This window comes from Dermacentor silvarum, chromosome 7 (genome assembly GCF_013339745.2).
Source record: "Dermacentor silvarum isolate Dsil-2018 chromosome 7, BIME_Dsil_1.4, whole genome shotgun sequence".
In the NCBI taxonomy this organism is placed as follows: Eukaryota; Metazoa; Arthropoda; class Arachnida; order Ixodida; family Ixodidae; genus Dermacentor; species Dermacentor silvarum.
Window position 1 is genome coordinate 77,874,820 of NC_051160.1, and position 27,938 is coordinate 77,902,757.

The 27,938-nt window shown below is 44.9% G+C and overlaps 1 protein-coding gene across 1 annotated transcript; it reads right to left on the reverse strand.

Moving 5' to 3' along the window:
* Nucleotides 1–301: 301 nt before the first annotated feature.
* Nucleotides 302–27,811, reverse strand: LOC125946822 (uncharacterized). The gene is made up of 5 exons (XM_049670907.1): nt 27,766–27,811; nt 20,509–20,601; nt 19,493–19,558; nt 16,978–17,163; nt 302–589 (listed from the first exon to the last, which is right to left on the reverse strand). The coding sequence occupies exons 2-5, from the start codon at nt 20,546–20,548 to the stop codon at nt 366–368; spliced, it is 516 nt and encodes a 171-aa protein (XP_049526864.1). The 5' UTR covers nt 20,549–20,601; nt 27,766–27,811; the 3' UTR covers nt 302–365.
* Between the last annotated feature and the right edge of the window lie 127 nt (nt 27,812–27,938).

Below are 27,938 nucleotides of genomic sequence, written 5' to 3' on the forward strand. Positions count from 1 at the left end.
ACACCGGGAAGCCACATAAAATCAACGGGGATTGGGCACATTTGTATTTCACATTGTAGTCCAGACGCACAGTCAACTAAGCGAGTAGTACCATTCAGAATGGTACCGGTACGGACAGTAAGGTGTCGAGCCGGCGGCGGCGCGCGCAGGCTGCAGTGGATAACTGTTCTGCAAGGTACCCGGTGCAGGCCAGATACGTTTTTTGGGAACTTGAAATCTTCTTACAAAGATAAGTATAGTAGCAAATACAACATTTCTTTATTGGTTGGGTCACACACCAAAAAACGTGTCAAGATGCGTGCTTTTCTCTAAAAGTTTTCCGTGTAGTGAATTATTTTCACGCATTCTGGTAGCAATGAAAGCCGTTAACTCTTTCTCGTGCGATGGTTTGGTGCGCAATGCCTTTTGCATCTTGATTCAGTCCTAAAAACATTTCCCTTCGGCCAAAAGTCTGAAGCATCAAGGAGTGTTTCTATTTCCACGCAAACGTCGTAGTCCGGATCATAATAGTAGTACCACATTGGTTTAGTGCCTGGTGGGTAAAGTTCATGGTACTCTGAATACATCGTATCCAGACACTTTGAGTCACCTGCAAAAAACCGTTACAATACACGTTTATATGCACACGTATGTGACATTTTCCGATATTTACAATGGACTTTACAGCCAGGAAGCGCGTTCAAATTAGCGGTGAATCACACTAGAGACATGAAAACAGCATTCTGTTATTCTCCGGCACTCATAGAAAACGAGCCGAGTTGCTCGTATTGTGATGAGGCCCCATCTTGATTTGTGGAAATGTGGCAACAGCACGTTATTTCTTTCAATGAGTAAACCCCTGAAGTACAAAAATAAATCAAATGAAATATTAGGGGAAGTCCGATCTTGCTCATTGAGAGTGGTGGAGGAATTTGCAGATAACTGCAAAGCGGAAAAAGATTCATGCAAAATTTAGTGCGCGGCTGTATACCTCAATTTCCTCTTTATCACGACCATAGCATCTCCAAACTCTATGCAGACCTTTCCAATTCCTTCTGCTTCCCTATCACTTTTATGCAGACATTAGTGCAGTATCATTGTTCAGTTCACTGTACCATTTTCCCCCTGACAATCGGTCCGTTTTTAGAATATAGCAAGGCCAGCTGAATATGAGTAGAATATATATATATATATATATATATATATATATATATATATATATATATATATATATATATATATTGACACGTATACATGTTTATCTTGCACCGGTGGCCGCTTTCCACCGGCTAACAAATGTTAAACGGCATCGCTCGACGCAGGACGCGCCTGCATTGGAAGCTTCTCGAACGTTATCGATGCTTCTATCCGTCGTCTGTGGCCCCCGACGCTCATCTTGTCTGATTGTATGAGCGACGCGAATCGTCTAGAACTTTCTGGAAGACACGCAGGGCACCAGGGATTTACCTGGAACCTTCGATGACTCACGTTTAAAAGCCGACGCGTTTCGCCGCTGATCAGATTTCGACGATCGCCGACTGTGCTTCGCCGCTATCGTTGTGCTTCGAGTGTAGCTTGTTTTTGTGGGCACAGGTTCGCCCAATAAATAATCAGTTTCGTCATACACAGTTTTACGACTGTTTTCTTCAGCGTCACTACAACGTGACAATATATATCGAGAGAGAGAGAGAGAGAGAGAGATCAAAGAGTGAAAGGAACAAATTCAGGAGGTACAGTTGACCGATTCTGTAACAGCACCACGCGAACGTTGACTGTCGGGCCGTTCAATACCTTCTCACGGTAGAAAGTGACGAGATCGGCAAGTGTAGCGCATACGCACTAAGTTCACTCGAAGCGCAGGTTTCGTCTGCTAGGCTCTTCCCAGAGGCATGACACCATCCTGTCGTAATAACTCAGTGGAAGCTTCCCAGCTTATAGAGTCTGAAATCAGTATATCAAAGACCACGAAGCTGCCTGTAAGTGTTACTATTACATTTTATTTTTTTTTAATTTTCTTTAGTCAAAACTGAAGGTGACGGGACTAAAAGTCGCAGCAGCGATTTCACGGAGGTCCAGATTCCCCTATTACATGGCCGTGCAGCTGTTCCAGAGAACAAACATCGTTCCTAGATGACAGATACTTAGAACACTGATCACAGTTAATATGCATACAAGAACCTGGTTTTACATTGCATAGATAAATAGAAAACAAAACGAACTTTCATTCGAATAATAGAGAAAGAGAACATTGCTTTTCTAGGACAGTTTGTCCTGATAAAAACACTTAGTGGCTTTAGTAGAAGCGCACACAGCATCAAAATCCTCCTTGATAGTTTATTGATTAGCACAAGCATCGCGAAACGTAGTGATTATGTATAATCGTATACTCTGGGTGTGGGCACAGCCCATGGTTTATTGGACCTCGTATTCTTTATACACAGATTTTCTTTCAAGTTCGCTAACGAGAAAAAATAATTTTTGACATAACGGAGGAAGCAATTGTACATCATCGTTAACTTGTAGTCGAAAAAAACCAGACAGTCCTCTTCGGATGCATATGCAGCTTCTTTAGGTTTGTAATGCCAGTTGTGCACCACACAATACGACAATACTTTAGAAGTGAGATGACAAGTGAATTATAAGGTATAAATTTAACTATGCCAGGAAGTATGTGCCCCAGCCGTGTTGTGTCGTTGTGTGTAACAGCAGCACAGAAAAGAATGTGAAAAGTAATTTTTAAGTGCAGAAACAGTACGTTGTTAAGCACAATGTACAGGAAGGCAGCTATGGAATTATGGTGAACTTAAACAGCTAATCAGAAGGAATAAGCTTTATTATATTTCAAAATGCAGTATCCTACGCCTCAAAGCAGAGCCAGTATCTAAAAAAGTGACCTCAAACAATTTGTTTCAGGTGAATACAATTCATGCATGGGGTGTAGAAATTGGGGAAAACCGTGAAGAATGCCCTAGAAGAATGTGCTAACCATGTAAGTAGTTTGTCTACCCGAATATTTGGGCTTGATAAGATCAGTCACGGGTATGTAAATTAACTGCTTGAATTAGAAGGCTTGAACATCAATGTGGCAAAGGAATTGAATCATTCATTGAAACGAACTTTCAATTTTGTCTAAGGTCACCTAGCAGAATATCAATATTTTATTACACCACATAATTTATTCGAACAAACGCGATTATATGTGCGACCACCCTATTTCACAGGGACTGCTCATATTTTCTTCATCATCATAGCGCGAAGGAAGAATTCGACTCACCTTGCAATTCATCACCTTGCAATTCGACTGCGATGTGTGGTGAATTATGCAAGAATAGGCAGGTTTTCAATGAGATAACAGTATGGCGGAGACAAAAATGAGACTAGTCGGCAGCAGTGCACAAACGTGGCACACTTCTGAAGCTCATACTACCATTTTTGCAGATTTCCCCGCCTATTCAGTCTATGCCTTGCTGAACTCCGCGGCAAGACTGCCGTTCTTCAAGAAATGATATACGACACACTGGCATCCCGGTCATCACTTCAGTGTTTCTGCACAACCATTGCGGCACAAGGGTTCATCAAGTCAGGTGACACTGGGAGAGTCATCCGAGACAAGTAGAAAAGACGACGAAATCTTCCGGTGTACTTAGCTCTGCAGCAAGCAGTTCACAATCGTGGCACGCTTCTGATGCTAACAGTAACGCTTTTGCAGGATAGGCTTGGCTCAGTTGTTACTCTAGCATAAGGGCACACTGCTGCCGAATACAGTGGTATTGTCTTTGTACCTTCTATTTTTGGCAATAGGAAATAAGGGCTCTGCAAGGGATGCTACAGATTCTAATGAGCTGCAGAACCTGTTCAGGCATTTGAGAACTTCAAAGGTGATTTCCGGGCAGGAATGAAAAAGCTGACGAAACATTTGTCGTTCTGCACTGATGTCTGCAATGATGATAAAGATGGGCCAGACGATAATAAGATATTAAGGCAAGAAATGGAGTAGCTGCTTACTTAAAATTGGAAAGTAAAAGTAGATGACGAGTGCTTGTCACAAAAATTGGAAGAAGCTTAGGCTTTGTCTTTAAGAGTATAAAGTGATAGCCTTAAACAGTACCTGACTTTCGCACTTCACGGCAACCGTAATCTTTACCGATAAGCGCTTGCGGCAAACCCCATGCACGAAAACGAGCTTTCTGGTTTTTTTAATGGGTAAGCATTCTTTAGCGAGTATCCCAGCTCTGTTATGGGAAAATGCGTGTAAATAGTGTATGCCTTGTATCTGCATAAAAATGCATAATTCGCGACGTTAAGACACTTATTTATTATACTAATTTAAATCTTGATGATTGGTAGCTTTATAAGCGATAAGGAACAATTTTAAAATGAAATTGATCAGAGAGAATACCCTGGGGGTACAAAGGGCTCCAAAGGAAATGAATGAGGGAGCTTATAGTAGGAGTGGGTCAATTGAAATTTGGGGTCGGTTCAACTTGAAATTTAGACGCGGGCCAACTGAAAGTTGGGGTAGGGTGAACTTGAAATTTGTAGCAGGGCCAATTCATATTAGGGGTGGGCAAAATTCAAGTTTGCAGGTGGGCCAACTTAAGTATGGGGGTTGAACAACTTACACTTGGGTCTGGCCTACTTAAAATTTGGAGTAGGGCAATCTTAAGTTGGGAGGTGGGCCAACTGGAAATTTGGACATGGGCGGACTTTAAATATGTACATGGGCCAACTGAAATTTCGTGATGGGCCAATTTGAAATTAGTAGGTGGGCAACATAAATCTTGGGGTGGGCCAACTTCATATTTTGAGGTGGGCCAACTTGAAACTTGGGGACAGGCCAACATCATATTTGGGGTGAGCCAACTTGATGTTTGGGGTTTGGCCAACTTAAATTTGGATTGGGCCGACTAGACTGCTGGAGAAGATGGAATAACAGTAGATTTAATCAAAGATGGAGGAGATATCATGCTTGAAAAGTTTGCGGCCCTTTATACGCAATGCCTCACAACTTCATGTGTACCAGAGAGCTGGAAGAACGCCAACATTATACTAATCCATAAGAAGGGAGACGTTAAAGAACTGAAGAATTATAGACCCATTAGCTTGCTTTCAGTATTGTATAAAATATTCACCAATGATAATTTCCAATAGAATCAGGACAACAATTGACTTCAGCCAACCAAGAGAACAGGCTGGCTTCCGGAAGGGATATTCTACGATGGATCATATCCATGTCATAAATCAGGTAATCGAGAAATCTGCGTAGTACAATCAACCTCTCTACATGGCTTTCATAGATTACGAAAAGGCATTTGATTCAGTAGAGATACCAGCAGTCATAGAGGCATTGCGTAATCAAGGAGTATAGGAGGCATACGTGAATATATTAGCAAACATCTACAGGGATTCCACAGCTACCTTGGTTCTCCACAAGAAAAGTAGAAAGTTACCTATCAAGAAAGGGGTCAGGCAAGGAGACACAATCTCTCCAATGCTATTCACTGCGTGCTTAGAAGAAGTATTCAAGCTCTTAGACTGGAAAGGTTTAGGAGTGAGGATCAACGGCGAATATCTCAGCAACCTTCGGTTTGCAGATGACATTGTCCTATTCAGCAACAATGGAGACGAATGGCAACAAATGCATTGAGTACCTTAATCGAGAAAGTGTAAGAAGTGGGTTGAAGATTAATATGCAGAAGACAAAGATAATGTTCAATAGCCTGGCAAGGGAACAAGAATTCAGGATCGGCCAGTCAGCCTCTAGAGTCTGTAAAGGAGTACGTTTATCTAGGTCAATTACTCACAGGGGACCCTGATCACGAGAAAGAAATTTACAGAAGAATAAAATGGGGTTGTAGTGCATATGGCAGGCATTACCAAATCCTGACTGGGAGCTTACCACTGTCGTTGAATAGAGAAGTGTACAATCATTGTATTCTACTGGTGCTAACATATGCGGCAGAAACTTGGAGGTTAACTAAGAACGCTCGAGAACAAGTTAAGGAACCGCACAAAGAGCGATGGAACGAAAAATATTAGGACTAACGTTAAGAGACAGGAAGAGAGCCGGTGTGGATCAGAGAACAAACGGGGATAGCCGATATTCTAGTTGACATTAAGCGGAAGAAATGGAGCTGGGCAGGCCATGTAATGCGTAGGATGGATAACCGGTGGACCATTAGGGTTACAGAATAGATACCAAGAGAAGGGAAGCGCAGTCGAGGTCGGCAGAAAACCAGATGGGATGATGAAGTTAGGAAATTCTCAGGCGCAAGTTGGAATACACTAGCGCAAGACAGGGGTAATTGGAGATCGCAGAGAGAGGCCTTCGTCCTGCAGTAGACATAAAATATAGGCTGATGATGATGATGATGATGAAGACTAGAAATTTGGGGCAGGCAGAAGTCAAGTTGGCCCAACTTGACTGCTGCATGTACACCAACTTAAATTTTGGTGTGGGCCAAATTGAAACTTGGGGGTGGCCCATGTTAAAATTGGGAGTCAGCGAACATAAAATTAGGGGTAGGGCCAACATATAATCTGGTGGTGGGCCCACTTGAGTTTTTGGTGGTGGGCCAACTGAAATTTGGGTGGGCCAACTTGAAATTTGTGGTGGGCCAGCTTAAATTTCGAGATAGGATAACTTAAATTTAGTGGATATGCTTGCACATACCTGACGACTTCAGTGGAGTTTCTGCATTCATTTTTTTTCACCCGGACTGCCACGGCCGCCACCGTGATGATGATGATGATTTAATGGCTTCCCCTTTGAAACGGGGCAGTGACAATTAGTCACCTAGCCAGCTTGATTTATTCAGGTAAGCTATACATGTTTTTACAGCAAAGCTGTTAAGGGCTCAGTCTTCGACGGGTGTCCGCGTGTAGAACAAAACTCTAATTGGTCGTATGCTGTATGTGCGAGTGAAAGCGCGCGAGGGACGCGCGTTTTCACGGGGAGCGAACGCACGGCAGAGGGCAAACACGACTTCTTCCGTCGGGCAAAAGGCCGTGGGGGGGGGGGGAGAGAGGGTACTACCTTTGTATGTACTGTGCTTTCGTCCACTGAGTTTCTGTTGAAGCGATAGACCGCATGAACCTTCACTCGCTGCTGCTGGCGCGCTTGCTCAGGCCAGCATTCTGACAGCGGTTGTGTGCGGTCATCGAGTGGGATCTATACATGTTTGCGTGTGCGCGCTGATACCATCCTTGTTAATTCAGTTGGTAAGCGAATGTGTCCAAGTTTATACCGCCGATAAAACTACTATCCTTACTACGTATAGCTCGCTACTCATTTGCTATCGCAATTGGTGCTTCGCAACGGGCAGAACTGTTGTCGACAGTGGCGGCATTTTGCCCGCGTTCGTACAGAACGCGCGCGGCGTTGGTGACGTGTTTATGAAGAACGTGCCAACCTTTGCCGTACACACTATGGCAGTGTACCATAGCGACCATAAGGGCATGGTCCCTGAGGTGCCTAAATAAATGAAAACCATATATATATTTGTCATTCTTTAATAGTTAAAATAAAAATTACACCATCACATCCTAATAGTCATAATTGGAAATACATAATTCCCACTAAAGTACAGCTTCGCTGGTCTTCCATCTCCACCCCAGTGGAAGGGCTGACAGTTTTATCGAGCCATTTTTGTATACATTTAATTACTCTCTTTTTTCTCAGTATCTACCTGGCACCTCTAACTATGACTAAAAGATCATATCGGGTCGTAACAATCTTTTCCCTGCTTTTTCCCCACCAATATTCTAAACGTCTCTTGTTAATCTTGACTGCTGACTGGTTTATGCTTCCATCCACTACCCAAGCGCTTCTTAAATGGCTACGTTACCTAGGCTTCTCACTGGATGAATAACTTCAGATTCCATTAGGGTGTGTTGAGTGGCCTCCGCATCTTTGCTGCAGCATACACATGCCTCATCTAGTTCCGAATATTTACTCCGGTATGTTTTGGTCCTTAGGCATCCGGCTCGAGCCTCAAATAGCAAGACAGTGCCCTTTGTGTTATCGTACAGTTTTTCCCTTCTAATTTCTTTCTCATTCTTGAAAATATCCATGGTCCTTCTTGTTTCCATTTTTTGCATCCAATTAACTGTCTCTGTTTCTATCACTTTCTTTCTGATGACTCCTGGTTTTCTATTTACAGTTTCGATTATCCTGTACTTGGTTGCCAACTTCCTTGACCTCTTCCTCCGTTCTGTGTCCACGCTCTTCAGGTGCAGATACTTGTGCACTTTAGCCGCCCATTTATTTTCATCCATGTCCCTGATTCTTTCCTCAAAAATAATTTTGCTCTGTGCTTCTCTGACTTCAAAATAGGCCCAACCCATGTCACCTTGCACTGCCGCATTTGTAGTTTTATCGTGGGCTCCCAAAGCAAACGGGCCTACTGATCTTTGGTTAACTTCCAATCTCGACAATATTTCCGATTTTAAGCATAGAATGGCATTAGGCGAACGTTAGCGCTAGCACCATTACTCCTTTCCAGATTCGACGCACCACCTCATGCTTATTGTGGCCCCACAGTGCTCTGTGTTTCATTATTGCTGCATTCCGCTTCCCCTTTATTTTCAGATAATCCTGGTGGGTGCTTAAGCCTTTCCTTTGTTTATGTACACGCCGAGGTGCTTATGTTGCTTGAATATGGGCATGACTTGTTGAATTGACACCACGAAATTACTCGTATCTTCATTAAAGATCATAATTCCTGATTTCTCTGTGCTAAACTTAAGGCCTAGATTTGTTGCTGCGTTGCCACAGATATTCGCAAGTGACTTTAAATCTCTTGTATGGTCCGCTAGTAGTATTATGTCGTCCGCATACATCAATCAAGGGCCTTCTGTGGAACCATTTGTACATTACGCATATAGAATAAATTAAACCCTAATTCGCTGTTTTCCAATCGTCTTTCTATACCCTTAACATCAAGCGCGAACAACAATAAACCAGAGCACATCCTTGCTTCTATCTTTGGTGAGTTTATACCATTTCATTGCCTTTTCGAGCTTCCCATACAACTTGTACTCAATTTTCCCTATATATCTCCCTCAGCGGCTCCACGAAATCGGCATCTATGTCCATCATGCTTAAGATTATCCGATAACAATTCCCTGTCTACGTTGTCAAAGGCTCCTTAATATCTAGAAATGCTATTGATAAAGGTCTATTCTGAGCGACAGAAATCTCTATGCACTGAGTTAGTGCTAACATATTATCTTCTAAGCGTCTGCCTGGCCTGAACGCATTTTGTAGTTCCCCAGTACATCATTTTTCTGCACCCACTTCGACAGTTCTAATTTTATGGCTTGCATTGCTATTCTATATATCACCGACGTTACTGTAACTGGCCTGTACGAGCTCGTCTTATCCCTATCTTCTTTGCCTTTGTAGACCTGGTTCATCTTGCTTTCGCGCCATCCAACGCAAATTTTCTTTGTTCTAATCGCTTTCTCTATGGCATTAGTGAGCGATGCTTTGCACTTTAGACCGAGGTTTTTGATTAGTTGTATTGGGGTTTCATTGGGTCCTGCTGCCGTGTTATTCGGGACATTTACTGCGGCCTTTTTCGAATAAAAGCTTTCCATGCTTAATTTTGATCTCTCAGGCTTCTCTGTTGTTGCTGGATCTGTTGTGTGAACTACTGTCTCGTGTCGAAGTTATCCCTAATAACGTCTATGATCTACCGCAACGCATCATCTCCTTTGTATATATCATCGTGTTCATGCCTGATAGCCGTGTGCGAGTTTTTAGTTGGAGCTCCGAGTGCTTTTAGATGGTTCCAGAATGTTTCTGGGGCGCCTTCGTCTCTTTTGCGAATGTAATGCGCCCAGCGCTTACTTGCGCATTTAATTTACTCTTGCACGAGCTCACTCTCCACCCTTTTCTTTTCTCTGTATGTGTTCCATCAAAGGAGCACCTTTCTTCATGTAATCCCAATTTTTTGGCTTCTCGATGATCCCTAGATGCCTGCTTACGCACTTCTATAGCTTGCTTTATTTCCTTGTTCCACCACTTACGTGGTTTCCTCTTTCCAATCCAACAATTATTTTTCCATGTCTCTTTTATTTCCTGCTGCATAACGTCTACCAGTTTCTTATATTCCCATACTGCTGTGGGAAAAGCCTCAATTTTCTTTTCTATATTTTTTTGCGGTCTCAGTTATTTGCTCTTATTTATTCATGTTTAGAAATTCTTATGTTACTGGTTCGTGCTTTGCATTAGTATATTTCCCAAATCTTAATGTTAAACGTCTATGATCGCTACCCAGGCAATTTTGCCATCTTTGTCTATTATCATTTGATCTAGTTGTTCCTACACCATTTATGAGACTAAGGCATAGTCGATACATGACTGCCTGTTTTCGCATTGCCACATTACCTGTCCATGACACTTATTCTCCTTGTTAGCTAATATAAGGTTCTGTTCATCACACAGATCGTGCAGTAGAGAACCGTTGTAATCAGGATATCCGTCTAAATCGCCCATGTGCATATTCAATATCCCACTAATATCACCTAGCCCGATTTCTTAAACTCATTATTATCGCTTCTAATGCAGTCAACCAACTCTTTATTTTTTTTCTGCTATCACTACCTGTCCATAGGTAAGCCACTCCCAGCCATGTCTTTTTGCCTTGCTATGTGCCACTAATCCATGAATGCTCCTTACATGTCCCTCTTACCATTTACCACTTCAGACCCGACCTAATTTCTATGCCTACGCCTCCGCCCTTCCTTGACCCTGTCATTCTGTTGCACCCTTCCCATACAAAATTTTCAATGACAGGCGGCTGCTCCAAATTTTCTAGATGCGTTTTGGTCAAGGCGCACATGCTAATCGCTTCGTCATTCAGCTGCGTTTGAATTTCTAGCTATTTTTCCTGCTTACGACTACCCTGCATGTTCATACAACTAATTTTACCTTGTTTATTCATATCCTTTGTGCATCTTTTCCTAACTCCTTGTGGTCTAATTCTGCCGTTTACTGGTGTGTTGATACATTCACTACCTAATCTTGCTTCTTGATTGCCTGGGGCCCGCCTAAAAAAGATGCAGCCCGCGCCGCGAATCGACGTCCAACCGGTTTTGCTACACTTTCGCTAAAATGTATCCCGTCACGCACAAAAGCGCCTTCGCGGCCTGCTCGGAGCACTTCTCGGTTAATGTCAATGACCGTAAAATTCATTGCTTGAGCTAGCGTCCAAATGTCCCTGTTAACTGCAAGCACAGCCCTTTCAATTGCATACCCCTGCATTTCGACCTCTGGCATCATGCACACCGCGATTTGTACTTCCTTAGAAACATTCCGCAGGTCGGTGACTCCTTTCGCTATTTGCTTCTCAACTGCGGAGAGCGCATGCGCCAAGCCGGCGGCAGCGGCGGAGCTCGGCGTGGCGAGTCACGTGATGTGTTACCAAGGCTACGGCGCAGCTACGCTCAAATGAAGGTCAAATTACTGGTGACGGCGAAACTCGGCTTCGTGATCCCTGCGCCTCGTCCTTGCAGTACGGCAATCACCCCGCCCACTATCACCACTAGGTGCCTCTCTTCCACTGTGTCCCACATACGTTCCTTCGTTTTCGCTATCACCTCATTAATCGGTTTTCCCGGAAGCGCGATAACCTGGACTCGTTCGTCTGTACCTACCCTCTCTGTTATCACCGGTTTTACTTTACGCATGTTGGAATCCCCAGCAAAGACAACTCGATCCTTTGCAGCCGGGCGATATCCGCGGGGTGGTCAAACGCCGCTGGCCGACGACGGCTCATAGCCTTCTGCTACCGCGCAACGCTCAGAGAACCCCTCGCTCGCATCCATGACCAAGCTCGCACTGACTGTCCTTTTTTTAGGGGCGAAGCACCTTAGGGCCGAGCCTTGTCCCTCGTCACCATCCGTTGTCCGTAGCTCTGGTTTGCATGGAGACCGCTAGGGGCGCTGCGGTGCACAAGGGCTATATAAACGCTGTATATAGTGCACACATGTATAGTGTATATATATATACGAGGGATTCACGGTTACCCGAATGATCCCCCGGTGTTTCGCCCACTCATCATCATTTACTTCGTGGATATGCGGTGTTTTTTATTTTTGTAGGCGAGCACCGCGCTCCTCTTAGCCAGGCGCGCGGCGAGTCACTTTGTCAGGCGGCGACCCAACTGCGGAGAGCGCATGCGCCAAGCCGGCAGCAGCGGCGGAACTCGGCGCGGCGAGTCACGCGATGTGTTGCCAAGGCTATGGCGCAGCTGCCGTGAAATGAAGGTCAAATTGCTGGTGACGGCGAAGCTCAGCTCGACTAGGTTAGTAAAGCTTTCGCTTTAAAAATCCCAGGCAGCCCTGTCTGAGTGCCAAAAGATTACAATGAAGCGTATGTTGCACGGTATTTGCCTTTTAAACGTCGCTATGGAAGTGGCAAATTGAGCATACTAGAAGTTACAGCTTGAGTGATACTATGCACAAACACTAGGAAAAAATCAGAAGCAATATTTCTTTGTAACTTGGTTGGGCAGTAATCAGCGTATGTAATGTCTTGTACAAGGGGTTGGGGGCCAAAGACCGAAATAAGTTTTGAGTGGTTGCCTGGATGATCTCGTTTTGCTCTCGCAACAATGCCCGGATTCTCTCGCAGGGTCTCGTTTCGTTCTCGCGCGCATTCTCGTCTTGAGTGCCCGGATAACGGCTCTGCATTCTCGCTCAAGGTCTCTTGAACGTCGCCGACAACGGGAGCAAAAAGCAATTCATGCTTAAAAAAGGGACAGAGCCTCCACTGCATCACCAAAACGTGGCAGACGTTCAGCCAATCCCGTTAAAAGCTCCCACCGTATTGGTCACGTTAGCAGTCATTCTCACAACCGCAACGCCTCCTCGCCTAGAGCTATGATGATCCCTATGACCAAACGGAGTCTACGTCTGAACGCTGTCCGCGTTCTTCGCGGCTTGGTTTTATTGCGATAGCAATTATATCGACACTTCAAGCGCCCTTCTGCCGTTGCTATCGTCGTCGCCGTTATGTTTCGTGTAAAGTTCGAGGGCGATAACACCGTCACCGTGCGCCATACGCTGTATGTGCGAGCGAAAGCGCGCGAGGTGAGCCGGAGTTCGCGGCTCCATAGGGTGCCCGCAAAAGAGGGAAGCTGAAAAGAAACGCACCGTCTTGCGTTGCACGAAAGGCCGTGGGGGATGGGACAGATGTACAGGGGGTCGGCCTTGTTCTTCGGCAGCAACTGCGTATTCCGCGACCGCGCGCATGGAGAACCGACTATCGCGGCTGAACCTCGCGCGCGCAGGGAGAGAAGCGGGAAGGTAGCGCGGGAGGGGGTGGGTGGGGGGGGGGGGGGGCGGCGTTTACTAGGGAACCAGCTGCGTACTTGGCACGGCCGCGCTTGATCGCGCGCGCCTTATCTTGGTAGCGATCTGCAGGCGGCTCATACCTTTGTGCGTGCGTAGTTCTCGTCGCTCAGTTGGCGTTGAAGCGACACACAGCACGAAGGTCACTTCGCTCGCTGCTGGAACCGCGCTTCCTCACGCTAGCGTTTTGGCAGTGTGATGTGTGATTGAGCGTGGTGTGTTCATGTTTGCCTGTGCACGCTGACACCATACTTGTTAATTTAGTTAGCAAGCGAACAGTTCCGCCTTTATACGGCCGATAAAACTACTATCCCTATATCACATAGCTGTCTCCTAATTTGCTATCAGGCGAAACTGCGGCTTTTTTAACTGCAACCCCCTAACGCAGGAGCTACTGATGCATCGAAGAGTCCCTCGTCTTAGTTTCCCCCTCACTACACTCGTTCATAGCCCGCTCGTACCGCGTCCTCCCTTTCACAACAGGCTCGTGGACTGCCGTCCCGATAAAGCCCCACCGCAATTTTGCAGAAAATTAAGTGATGCATTTCCCAGACGTGATGCTGCATTTACGGTTCGACCACAATTACTCTGTTCACTTTGGCGACCACACAGAGCTGGGTCCAACACTGCACGCAAACATCCGTGATGAGCGCTAAATTGCGCCGACAACTAAAGAAAGTCATGACATCTGTCAAATCATGCGCCTACTACATCGTCATGAGAGGAAGGCCTACCATGCGCAGAACGTGTACTGGATGCTTTGGTATGGTTGAATATCTTACCACTGTGTCGGTCAAGTGTCTGAGAACAGTGCAGATGTTAGATCAACGTTGCTGGCTGATCCTGTAGTCTACGCTATTCAGCTTCCAGCAACGAAAAAAAATCACTTTGCTTCAACTTTAAAGAGCGGGAAGCGGGCATTCATGGGACGGTTTGTACTTGTAAAACAGGCCAGTTTTATGGGCTAGCTCGTAGTGACCTTATTAAAGCTTACATCTGAACTGTGCTAATGTATATTTTTCAATGAAGTTGACAGGCCAACGGCTGCCTTTACCTTAATGGTAAAGCGCCACACGCATAATCCGAAAAATGTGAATAGCGCTCTTTCGTTTCGCTTTTCTTTTTGTCCACATTCAGTTCCATTTTTTGCTCTTTTATGATACTTCACATCAACACTTAATTTTACTATGCTTTTCCTGACTTCAATGTTTGTTTCAAATATAATCTTCCTTAGTTATACACACCAAGAATGCAAATCGAAAAAAAATTAAATTCACCGATGATTACGATACTAATTCGAAATTTGAGCGCCGCTCTATACGTTCTTGCATTTCGCGTAATATTGGCTGGCGCGGACAACCTGTCGCGTGCGGCACGTTCCAGATGGAGCGAAGTGTGGCACGACCGTCTCGCTAATGGGCAGATCACGAGAATCAGCGCGTGGCTGATGCGTGGGCGCGATTCACAGCAGCCGCCGCCGGCAGACCTCCACTGATGCCACGCTTTGGTGACCAGACAACGCGTACAGTACCTGAATATGCGCACCCATGTGAACGGAGCTGAGGCGAGCGAGCGCATCGAGGCGCCCTAACGACGCCCGCTACTATGGCGTCATTTTGATGCCATCGTCGCCATAGTCCGTCTTGTGCGGTACTGCGCGTTTCTTCTCACGCTTTCGCCATAGCCTCCTCCTTCGCATTCCTCCTCGCGCTCTCTTCGCTCTCGCCATCTTTCGTCGCCCGCTGCGCGCCGCGTTCGCTCTCATCTTTCGCTGTGCTCGTTCGCTCGGTTACGAGGTACGACGCCGACGCTCGCCAAAGGAACAGGCTCCTAAGAGCAGCGCTCTAAAACGCAATAGACGGGACTTATCCATACACGACAGATACAGGGCTGTGTAGAGACGATAGACACAGTGCTGCGTCTGTCGCCTATGCTTTACTTCCCATGTTAGGCACTGTTTAGATAGCTTTAACCAACTAACCTAGTTTAGCGAGCTCCTAAAAATTCAAACGTTAAACAAGCTGTTTTTCATATGATAGCCCTGCTACGGCTTACATATTGCTACGACTTCGGAATTCAGTCGTGAATAAACCATCTCTCCCAAAATGTGGTTTCTTTCCGTGCGGGCGAATGCTTTTAGCAGTAAACATCATAAGATGAGAACACAATGGGAAGAAAAATATTGCTTTTAAACATTAGAATCACCTACACCAAGGTGTAAGCTATGCGAAAATAATTCGAAGGGTGCACTTGAGCAAGTAGTGTAGCTTTTGGGTGAATGCCCTTTCCTTCATATCTTGCAGATGACGACGAAGTGACACGCCTACACTCGATTTGCATGAATTTGGGCCCTCTAAAATAAAGTAGAACGGTGCGGCGGTGGCAATGCGAAAAAGGACTTTAACCGGTGGCTGCACCCCTCGCTCAGGCGATTCATCGGACATAGTCGCGATCCCCCTGCGGTAACGCCACCAATAAAATAATGCATCCTGCATTACGTGATAAAGCAGAACACTTATTAATGTGTAAACCAGACAAGCAGAACAACATAAAAATAATACGCACTGTACATAGCAGAGCACTTCATTATGCCTCATTATGCTTTGAAACTTTATGAGAATGGTGTGGCATATTTTAGCGCAGCTTTTTAAGAACACGAATAACCTTCATTGATCCGGGTTTTTTTTCCTGGGCAGTAATGAGTAGCGAAGATGCCAGAATGTTCATGCTTATGAGAATGGTCAACGCAGCTGGCAAGTAAATGATGATTCACCGTCTGAACTTCAGATAAATGCACAATGCAAGCCTATGCATTGACGTATTCCTGAGATGAATTATTCCACATGACAGTGGCTAATCTTACCTGAAACTTTTACTACCCTCTTAATTGTAAGGTTATATATCGCTTTTGCGGATCACGTCTTCTCTTGGGCATGCTGGTAATGGCGACTGGAAACACGAGGCATCACTTAAGAGGCAGCTTTAACAAGGGCTGGACTCTCGATTACCCTATTCAAATACATAACTCTGCGGCAAAAACAGATAGGCCACTTCAATGAATTGCCTCTGTTAGCGTATCTAAAGTGTACAAATTTTAGATGTGAACTTACAGCCTACATGAAATTGTTACATTTTTTACAAGGGCATTCTAAAAGTCTTACTCAAGACTGAGTGGTGTAATTCTTGAAGGTAAATAGTACAACAGCTTCGTCCACTTTAAATGCCTTAATAAGTAAAAATTGCTAAATTACGCTATCATTATTTTAATGAGTTAGCGAAATATACATTGCGCTCCTAAGCTATTTGTGATTTTCTATTTTTCAACAATTTTGTAAGCAATTGGTGGCCGAAATAAAAAATCTGCTTCCTAAAGTCACCAGATTCCAACCCCTTGCTTTAAATACAACAAACCTCATCAAAAGCTGCCCAGCGCGGTTACTGAGGGAAATTGTTTCTCCGTTCCAGTATATTCAGATAAGAGCTGTCGTGCTAAAACTTCCTCTTAAAATTTTCTTCTTGGCTTCTTTGTAAACTAATAATGGTCCCCTTCGTGAGCACTTCCACATCTTACATGGTCGTTTTCAAAGAGCACATATGTACTTTAAAAGTTTAAATACAGTAAAACTTCAGTGAACTTACTATCGCATTCTTCATAGCAGTCTTTTCGACGATGATATTCTTTTCCGACAATAAGACTGCAGTTTTTGTACTTCTCGCATTTTTTTGTCGCTGCATTGAAACCATAGTGGCTTCGGAAGACGGAAAGACTACGATTGCACGCGTTCTTTCCTTTCACCATTGCTCTTCCGCACTGTCCACCACGGTCTGAAATAAAGTAATATAAATGATAAGTCATACTGAGCGCGAGCGCCTAGTCACATGCCCGGAAAATTAATACCACCACTTTTTGCTAAAAAAGTAAGCTTTTGCATCTTTCTCAGTATGGTGGTAAATTTACCTATTGATGGTTTTGCGTTTAATCGAATACTCTCAAGGTTAAACAATAAATATTTGTTAATGACGTATATACAAAATAAAATGTATTTTGAGTAGCTTAAAAGGAAAGTCAGGAACAATTAGTTTTTTTTTAAATTTGCCGAGCACGCAGCTGCTTCTTTCTGCACCAGAAGCTGTCCAGATATTTCTTATCTCATAGAAAGTGGTGTAAGACACGCATTCTCCTTAGCGCACCATTCTTTAGAAGACATACAGAGCGCGGCCGTCCACCGGTGAGCTAGAATGAATCAGATGAACTCGGCTGGACGTCATTAACGGAACTCGAAATAAATTAACCAGAAGGACACCAAACGATTCTTCACCAGACTCGACGAGGCGGCCCTGCAGTGCGGCCACTCATTCAGGAAAGGCGCAGTTTCGCCCGAATGGCGAAACTTCAATTGCGACAGCAAATTAGTGGACAGCTATACGAAGTAAAGATAGTAGTGTTATCGGCCGTGTAAACATGTAAACAAAGGCATATTAACTAAATTCACAAGTATGGTGTCACACGCACGTAGCAGCAAACAGGAACCCATCTCACTCGAGGACCGCGGAAATTTGCCGTAAAAACAATGCAGTGAGCAAGCGCGGCGCAACAGTGAGTTGATAGACCTTCCTGCGGCGCCGCGCATCAACGCTAAGCCGCGAAAACACAGCGCATGGCGGACTGTGACCCGACGCAGATGGCGTACAGGATATAGCGGCCCTAAAGTCCCTTGATAATTATTTGAAAGTACCGTCATTCTGTGAACTCTGCCGCAGTGCCGAGAACCCTCGCACGCCCTCCTCTCCCGCCTCTCGAACCGGCGCTTTTCTGAGCGGGGATTGGCCCCACGGGCCGTTGCCCGGGAAACGCGCGCGGAGTGACGCTTTGCTTGTGTTTTCATTTTTCGTCCGCGCCATTAGCAGGCCGCCTCCCTCTATTGCGAGCCAAGCTATAGCGCTGCGAGAACGCTAGCTCTCTTACGATACCTAGCGTCATGTGAGGATGGAGTCCGAAAAATGCCTTTTCACGCGAGCCTTGACTCGCTACAGGTGATCTGCAAACAAGGGGGGGGAGGGGCCACCTGAGGCGACATACACAGGAAGGAAACCGTCAGTCGGTGAAACCAAGGGAAGCATAAGGAAGTGTTTCTATTTTTTTCTTTTAAAGTTGTGGTGTTAAATAATTCGAAATTGATTGTCTAATCATTCATTAAAGAAATAATTGATTAAGAAGTAAAAGAAAAAAAAACAACCATGCGCCGCCGGCGGGATCCGACCCACGACCTCTGAATTTTGCGTCCGGTGCGCTACCAACTGAGCAACGGCGACGGCTGTCCAATCAACTTTTCTGTCTAGTGTAAGATAAAGAGAATGTCGCTACTTTCAAATTATCAAGGGGCTTTACCATGCCGTGCCCACCCGTGTCACAGCGGACACACGGGGGCACGTTGCAGTCTTTCGTAACGTGTCCTTCTACGACACATTGACCACACCTTCTTCACGCCTGGATAATCACACATGATGTTGTGACCTTGAACAGCGACAAAATTCTGGATGGGCTGGGCGCATTTCTACTCGGGTGACGCGGTTGCCTGTCCCGACAGCAGGACGACATATGAATGGATGATCGCTGAAGCTCAGCACTTTCCCATGTGGTGACACAAATAAATACCGTTCCAATTAGTGGTAGCACACCGTTTTCATGAACAATGGCACCTGTCATATTTCTTACTGAATAAGCAATCACAGTTTCACGCCATGCGGGACCTCATTATTAGCTCAATAGTACGTCAGCAAAGAGTGTGTGGTAGGACAGTAAGTGACTAGCAATGCTTTCTTCCGGCTTAGGCTGCACTCTTTTGAAAAATGCAATAACGTACAGCGAAAAGAAAGAAGATTATGATTGTGTCCTGTGTGGCTGACAGCAAGAGTCCCTGGTCTGATCAGACACTTTAGAAAAATATAAGCACCGCGAAAACATCTCTACTCATGTTCTGAAATAGAAAAAAAATATATTATGAGACCAAAATAATTGCAGAGATTAATCTATCGCAACTACTAGCTCTTCATAATTGTTACAAGCCAGACTTTTTGGTGATTGAGCTGTTTGTGAAACATCTTTTACACCAACTTAACTGCGCGCCTAATAATATGGATTACTGTGGCTTACCTCTTTCCGATATCTGTCTCAAATTTCTCGACGCCGGAAGCCAAGAGTCAGCATCCGCTACAATCCCTGTAACATTTTATACGGGTGTTGAAAGACACCTCGGTTTTTCAATAACTTACAATGTTAAAAATACTGTTGCGATGCAACAAACGCTCAAGAGACATGGCGCAAATGAAGACGAGGACGAGCATCTAGGCTTGGCCCAAGCTGGGTTCCATCTTGGTCTCTGGCTGCACTACACTTGCTAATACAGTGTAAGTTGACTATTTTGTCTCTGTCTTTCCACACGTAACAATACCATTTATTTAAGGCCAAAATGTCATGCAGAAATAAAATAGTGAGCCTTGGAAAATTTAATCATGTTCTGATAATGCCATCAGAAGGCACATAGAGCGCATGCTCTGCCACCATTAGGCCCTTTTCAATGTGGACAGAGTGGCTGAGACGTAGCAATATCTTAAATGCAGTAACAAATATACTTAACTTTAACTAAACGTTCGTTAAAACCAAGAAGAAAAAGATATTCATAGTGTAGTTCTTAACTATATATGATACATATAAATGCATTTACATTTTATTCAATAATAAATAGCACTTCTGTGCAAAATCTTGATGCTGTTAAGCTGCAGCACTTCGATACTTAAAATTACTGCTCTACAAATATCACCTTTTTTTATTCTTCCGAACCGAATTGCTTCTGGGTATTGGCCTTGTTTCGTTCAAATTGAACAACACAAAACATTAGGACCTACAATTCATTAATGCACTTCGGTTTTGACCGAGAAAGATGAGTTGCAGTTTAACCAAGTTTTCACTGCACTATGACCATTCACTATACACACAGCACAAAGTAAAGATGAAGTCTCATCATATTCATTATCTGATGAAGTCTCGACAAACCAAGGATTCCTAACGTATTGCTTCAAGTTACTTTCTTTAGAAATGCAAGAGCAACCAATTCTACATTTTGCTGTAAGAAGCGCCTAATATTAAAGTGGCCCTCGCAAAATACTCACCGAACAGGCAGACTGTGAGACCAACGCAAAAATACTTCATTTTCTTACAAGCCTTATTTCTGTGTTCCGTGCAAGCGCACTTCAGTTTAGTCACTGGAAGAAATTAAACAAAATACACTATCATTTTTAGTGATGCAAGAACAGCCTTAAAATATGAGCAATTCACAATCATACTTACTAAGCCTGGAAATTTGTAACATTCAAGGATTCCTAACTTTATCTTCTGTATTTAACGCTTGTGCACTGGGTTATTATATTCCATACGTTTAAGAAAACGCAGTATTAAAGCGTTAGTTTTGTGATTTTTTCGTCGTGTTGTGTCGACGATATATTTCATCAGAGCCGGCCGTTACATCATCTAGACATCAACGACATTGAAGAGATTGACTTCATCGCATGATCGTGGTCATAGCCCACATTTGAGACTGACCAAATGAGATGTCTATAGGCCAAGCGATCTCTAAATGAAGGCGTGAAGAAGACAAAATTTGTGCCGAAACCATCGACGCTACCTGTCATTGTAAGCGAACAGCCACACGCATCAACTAAGATATTCGCGTTATTATTTCGATGGCAATTATACGGCCACTCCAGGCGAATTTCCGCCGTTGTCGTCGCCGTCGAGGTGATGTTCCGTATAAAGTACAAATGCGATAGCATCGCGGCTGCACGCCATATGTTGTAGGTGCGAGAGTAACCTTCGAGAGTGAGCCGATGAGGATGGTGGCTTGATGCGGCGAAGTCTTCTCGTGCGCGCAAGGAAGAAATGTGGGGAAGTTTCGTGGTCCTTTTACGCACGCAAGGCGGGGAACGGGGAAATGTGCGTGGGCCAGGAGGGCGGGGAAGAGGGCAGGTTACTGCGTATCTCCTCTTCTACTCCCGCTGTGGCGGCTTGTGTGGCCGCCTGATCCTATCTTGGAGGAAATCTGCTACGGGTTCGAAGGCTAGGCGACCCGAGGTAGCTGATAGCTTCGTTTACGCTCTGTTCTTCATGAGCGTTATAATGCCGTGGCAGTATTAATACTGGTCGAGAAATTGCACTGGAAAAAATCAGTAATCCGTCCACTGTCGAGGAAATGCGGGTAAGCGAAGCCTGTCGTATGTTTCTTCGGTGTTCCGCGGAACGAATTCCACAGACGAGTTCCACGTTGTACTCTAACCACAACCGGTCACACGCACTGTAGCTGGCTTCGAAGTTTCGGTTCAGAAACTCGCGTTAAAACCTGGCCGTCGTGCCGGGGAAGTTGGCGCTAGCGTTGCCGAGGCGTGAATCACCATTGTCGGGTTCCTGGAGGGCAAGACCACGCTGACGTTTGTCCACAACATCGCGCTCCAGCATATCGGGGTCGGCGGCTCTTCGTTGACGTTTGGCCTCAAAATCGCGCTCCCACAACTCGGGGTCCGCGGCTCTTAGCAGACGTTTCGCCAGGGCTTCGGAAGCCATCACGCTAGAATCGGCACGTCGATGACGAGCCCTTTCCCGAGCACGTCCACGGCGCCGTTGCTCAAACGCAGCCTGCTTCTCGGCGGAATGCACCACACGCGGCATTCCTATCCGGACGCCGAAACTGATCTGATGCGAGGGAAACCCGGCGGAGCGCGCCAACTCCCTTTCCTTCCCTTTCCCTCCCCGCGACCAAGCAAATAACCCTGATTGGTCGCGCGCGTCACGTCATCCGACAGCGGCGCAGCTTTCCCCGCACCTGCTCTTTCTTTCTTTCTTTCTTTCTTTCTTTCTTTCTTTCTTTCTTTCTTTCCTTCTTGTCCCTAGTTCTCACCCGCATATCCCTGGCTCATATCCGCATATGCAATGCGGGTATGCGCCACCCGTGAGTTCTTGCGCGACTACAACGCCACCAAAACTTGTGAGCCAATACAAGCTTCGCTTGAAAAGTTGCCTCTTAATGCAGAATATTGCGGAAATGAGGTAACTACTTTCTTTGAAAGGAACCGGCGATATCGCCATGAGGGAATGAAGCATGTTTTGCTGTAAAATAAAAACATTTTCGTCAGATTTTGACTAAATTTTAATGTGAAAGCTTTATACGTCCCATTACGCGCGAATCCGTCGGCATCGGCGTAACCGAAAGATGGTACCAAAAATTGTGGGCAGCTTGCACTAGTGTTGCAGGGCTGGAGTAAACAACGGAGCTGGTGATCGACCTAGCTTTCTTCCAAATTTTACTAGGCTTGGCTAAGTTTTGCTAGGAAACGCACACCTCGCCTGCCGCCTGTATTGTTGATCTAGATGTCGTACAATTGGTCGACGTAGTGGCCGCCGAGCTGGGGACAACTGGGGCAAGTTGAGGGCCGCCGGTTCCTGTAGCCTAGCATGGCTTCAGAACGGCGCAACAAGGAAGCCATGCATCCGTACCAACTCGCCCAATTGTCAGTGCTACTCCTGTAGCCTAGGTACGAAGTTGGAGCATTCTAGGGAACGTTTAATAACACGTTAATAAAATGTTTATTATTTTCGTTGTGCAATGTTCCTGCAAGCCACCCCAGATATTGCACATCCTGTGCTTTGCCTGGCGTGGCAGCTGCAGCAGACGCTGGCGTAGAACTTGATTGCAGTTTTGTCATCTGGGTAGCTACGAATGCTGTAGACTTCCGGCATCGACAGGTTTCGATTTCAAAATTACATTTTGCACACGTTAAGCGTGCTTGCTTGTGTCAGATAAAACAGTGGCCACATTCTAACGCGGAAAAACACTGGAGAAGTGTCCCAAAGTGAAAATGTTTATATAGACCTTTATCTAAATTTGAGCCAACAGAAGACTCTGAGGATACTATTTTTTTTTCGCACTCTCTCTGTCCTGCCTAGCCTGAAAAGGAGGCGGGAAATAATTTACCAATTTATACGTACGTTTAACTGCATTGGTAATGTGGGCTGATTACGAGAAAATTGTCTAACGTCATTTATAATCTTTTTTTACTCTTCAGGTTAGCGTGTCACGAAGGCTACAAGAACTCGATACCAGGCGGGCAAATTTCAAAATTTTCCTAAATGATAGGACCTATATATTTAAATTGTCACTTTTTTGCATGACAGCATTAGGAAACAGGAGTTCAGAAATTTTCTCTATGCAGTTTGTATTATTATGATAATTTAAGCACAGAAAGCATATGCTTAGGCCTATAATGTGCTCACCTTTGACTATACAGAACCCTGCTCCAAGGATGTTCTCTGAGCTACCTTCAAGCGCAGTCATTTCTTTTTATACTTGCAACTAACTACAGTAAAAACGCCCGCTCCCGACCTTTCTACCATACGTTGTAGAGAAATACGCGGCGGAAGTTTCACGAGGGTCAGAGCTCTCATGACGTCCGCATACCTTTATAAAGGACTGTATCCAAGCGAAATGAAAGTGTAGCGAAAATGGCACACGAAGGCAAAGAGGCCTATTCACGGATACATGCCTACCATCAAAACAGCGACGACAAATTCACTGGGTGCACTTTTATTAGAACTATAGTAACTGCTACAACTCCTGTGTTGCTCAAGGTTCACTGTACTTTTTTTTCTCACGCAATAATAAAGTATCTATTAAGATGTCATGTTTTAAGTTGATGAAGCACTTCAATTTCTTGTACTTCTCACAAACTAAATGTAATATTTTATTGCAGTCGCATTGTGATGAGGTGGCCTTGGGGCACATGCGGCAAAAATAAAAAGCCGCTAATCTGCAGGTGCACGTGCTTTTATGGATACACGAGCGGGGACCTAAAATATACCAAAATTTTGTCTTCACGCGTCTCAAAGGCGTACTTCCATGTAGAGCCACTGGGTATAGCTAGTGCCTTGATGGAAGCCACCGTAAAAGAAAGTGATTCTGGGCATCGCTTGGATTTGAAGCGGATAAGCACAATACGTCTGCGAAACCATCATGTCCGATCGTAAGGAGCAGCGTGTCTGCATCATATTTATTTTTTGGTAAAGACATTCACAGAAACTCATAAAATGCTTCAAGAAGCTTTCAATGAACAAGCCTTAAGCCGACTGGTATAGTCGGCGCAGGCTAGCGTATACAAGCTTCGCTTGAATAACTGCTAAATTGGTACTGCCATGTTCCTCTCTCAGTGATAATTGTTCTAAATAGGTTATGTACCCTATTGGCTTTGACAATAAGGAATGTCATCAATGTCCTTCTCTTTTGAAAACCTGCTCGCTAACTTTCCCAAACGTACGTATTTCTTCACAAATATTAGCCACGTTCTTCTTTACTTTCGGCAAGCTCACTCCTTGTTTAGCGCCTGCAAAGCTTCCTCGTTGAAGGCTTGCTGAGGCGTAATGACAAAACTACCTTCTTTGTTTGCCTACATTAAGCACAGATATCTGTCCCTAAGAAAAGATACCACACCCTCCAGTTCACAGACCTGACGTCCGGTTCCGGCCTTGAGTGCAGATCTCTGGAGGCTGTTCGGACCATCCAGGAAGCAGCACTCGCGCTGTTCTAAAGTCCCTTTTCTGGCAGCTCTTCTATTCAATGCCAGTAGCTCTTTGCTCATCTGTTAAGAAGTTCGGCTATGGCCTCTGTAATAACAGTTTCTCCTAGAACCTTCACGCTCTGAAACTGCCTTGCCTTTTCTAGTGCCTTGTCTCTACTTATGAGAAGGAAAGTAAGCATGCGTTTGTATGCTATCTCTATTTTATTGACTGCCTACAATATTCCTTCATTTTCTTTGGCGCCACTCACTCGGAAAATTGGTGAGGCAGATACACGTCAAAACTAGTTACAAAGCCAGACTTGACGCCCTAGATATGAGCGGAGTATATCGCTCAACCCTTTTGCGTGGCCTCAAAACGGCATGACAGACTCGAAAAGTGCGGTAGCCTTGCGTGGTGGACGCCGCTTTCCGGATGCAGAAACCTAAATACCGGGCTTGGCATGTTGCAGCCGCGATATCCGGCGCCACGTTCTGCCCATCAGGAAGTTCAGAGGAAAGTTAATGAAGAGTTGGTAGTTGGCGCACCTCTGTCTCCCTACACCTTTTTCTCTTCTCCTGCTTCATGTTCTTCTGTATATTTAGCCAGGAGCACTATGTATACTAGGCCTAAGTACCAACTTACCCAAGAACAAGCCCTTTTGGAGCCTTTTTCGTCAGCCCCCTAAAGCTACTTTGTCTCATAAGCTGTGGACTGAAGTTTGCGCACGAGTCTAAAGACTTCAGGAAGACATGTTGCTGGGCGATATGGTGCTCATTTAATTACATTTCGTGGCGCTAGGGCACAACCACAAGCACACACAGGCACATGTCATAAGCAACTGAGAATATGGTTGTGTGTATTTGTGGTTGTTTTCTTGCGCTACGTTGTGTCACTAGGAGTCTAAAAGCACTACGGCAGAAATTATGTTGATTGTCACTGGCGTACTCACCAGTGCTAGCGCTACCACGAAAGAAAAAAAATATTTCAGAAGAGGTTTAATGCTTGCTCGTTCAAAATAAGTCCAAGGACGCTCAATAGGCAAGCTGCTTTACACCTAAAGAACAGCAATCTTGCTTATTAGCTACGCATAAATAAAGTGGTTTTTCAAGTTATGCCATAGTTAATCTAATGTGAGCAAGCAAGTCAACCTACCCCCAAAAATTGATCTGTGTGAAGGGTGCGGTGCATTTGCAACAACGCGTTGAATCTGTGTGATAATTTCAACATATGTAATGCTTTCCGAATAGCTTCTATGGTGCAAAATATGTGTATTTACTGTTTATTTAAGACACCCAATCAACGTGATCATCCACGGGATAGTGCAAAAGAAAGGAGGTCTCTGCATGGGACCTTTTATGAGTATTGCTTTAGGACTATTGCTCGAGGAAAATAATTTCTTGGTGCTTGACTCGAATAGGTGTCACTGACTTTCTTGTGAACTTTGCAATTTTATTGCCCATGTCAGCTTCTGCTGTTGACGTTGTACACCTGCATCAATTCCTCCCAAAAGCTATCTCCCTCACAACTGTCGTCATAAAAGCCCGGATTTTTGAAAAGTTCATAAACCGGTATGAAATCTCGCATTTTAAAAATTTACAGCTCTTTAGGAATCCTTTATTTTTATTTGTTTCCTACTTTTCTATATTTAGTGATCGTTTCACGCTACAAAATATGATTGATGTGCCCTGATTATATACGCGTATACATGGGGCTTTCCTACGTATGAGATTGAGTCTATTTCTCACAAGATGTAAGGAGTACATGGTGTGATGAGGAGGGTAGAAAAATAATGTCACAGTTCTGCCCGAAAAGCGAAGGATCAATTGTGATAGCAAATTATTAGAGAGTTATAAACAGTAGGGATAGTAGTTTTATCGCCTGCGTAAACTTGACACATTCGATTACTAACTGAATTAACAAGTGTCAGTGTAACAGAGTGTAACAGTGTAACAAGTAACAACAGTGTAACAAAGTCAGCGCGCACAAGCAAACATGAATAGATCACACTCGATGACCACAGACAACCACTGTCGACAAGCTGGCGTGAAGAACCGCGGCTGCCGCAGCGAGAGACGATTCGTGCGGTCTATCGCTGCAACGGAAGTTAAGCGGCGTAAGCACAGCGCACACAAAGGTCAGAGCCATGTGGAGATCGCAGTCGAGATGCGGTGCGCGCGACAACACCGACAGGCCGCACCGGCGCAGAGTGCTACAAGAACACATTTCTTGGCAGAGTAGAAGCCGCCGCTCCCCCCCCCCCCCCCATCCCGCGCTACCTTCCCGCTTTGCTCCTTTGGCGTGGGAGATTGCGTCGCCAGTTCCCCTTGTGCCCGCTTGCAAGATACGCATTGGTGCCGCAGCACAGCGTCGCCCCCCCCCCCCCTTCCTCCCTCCGATACCCCCACGGCCTTTCGCGCGATGAAAGTCACGTTTGCTCTCCGGCGTGCGTTCGCTCTCCGTGATATGGCGCGTCCCCCGCGCACTTTCCCTCGCACATACGGCGCGCGGCGACAATTTCATCGCCCTTGGACTTTATCCGGAACCTCACGGTGACGCCGACGGAAGAAATCCTCTTGAAGTGTCCATATAATTGCTATCGCAATAAAAGCTGCAATAAGGCAGCTTGACTGGCCCAACCCTTCCATAAAATCAGGCAGTTCAGACGGCAGGCGATTTCCGCATGCAGTAGAAATAAAATCAGCAAAAATACTCTACAACATGTCGCATATATACACATACCAGAGGATGATTGTACAAAAGTAGTCACACGACAAAATATCAAAATAAAGAAAAGAAAAAAATGCGTTTAGAATGCTTCTTGCACTTACATATGACATCGCAGAATATTTTACAGAAGCGACTATACAACGAAAAAGCTGAAATCAAGAAAAGGAAACGAATTAAGCAGTTGTAACGCAAAAGTGCCGGTTAGCTAGGCGCATCTCCAGCTTAGGAAATGCCAACTTTACTAGACTAGTAACGTTGGGAAATACAACGAAGT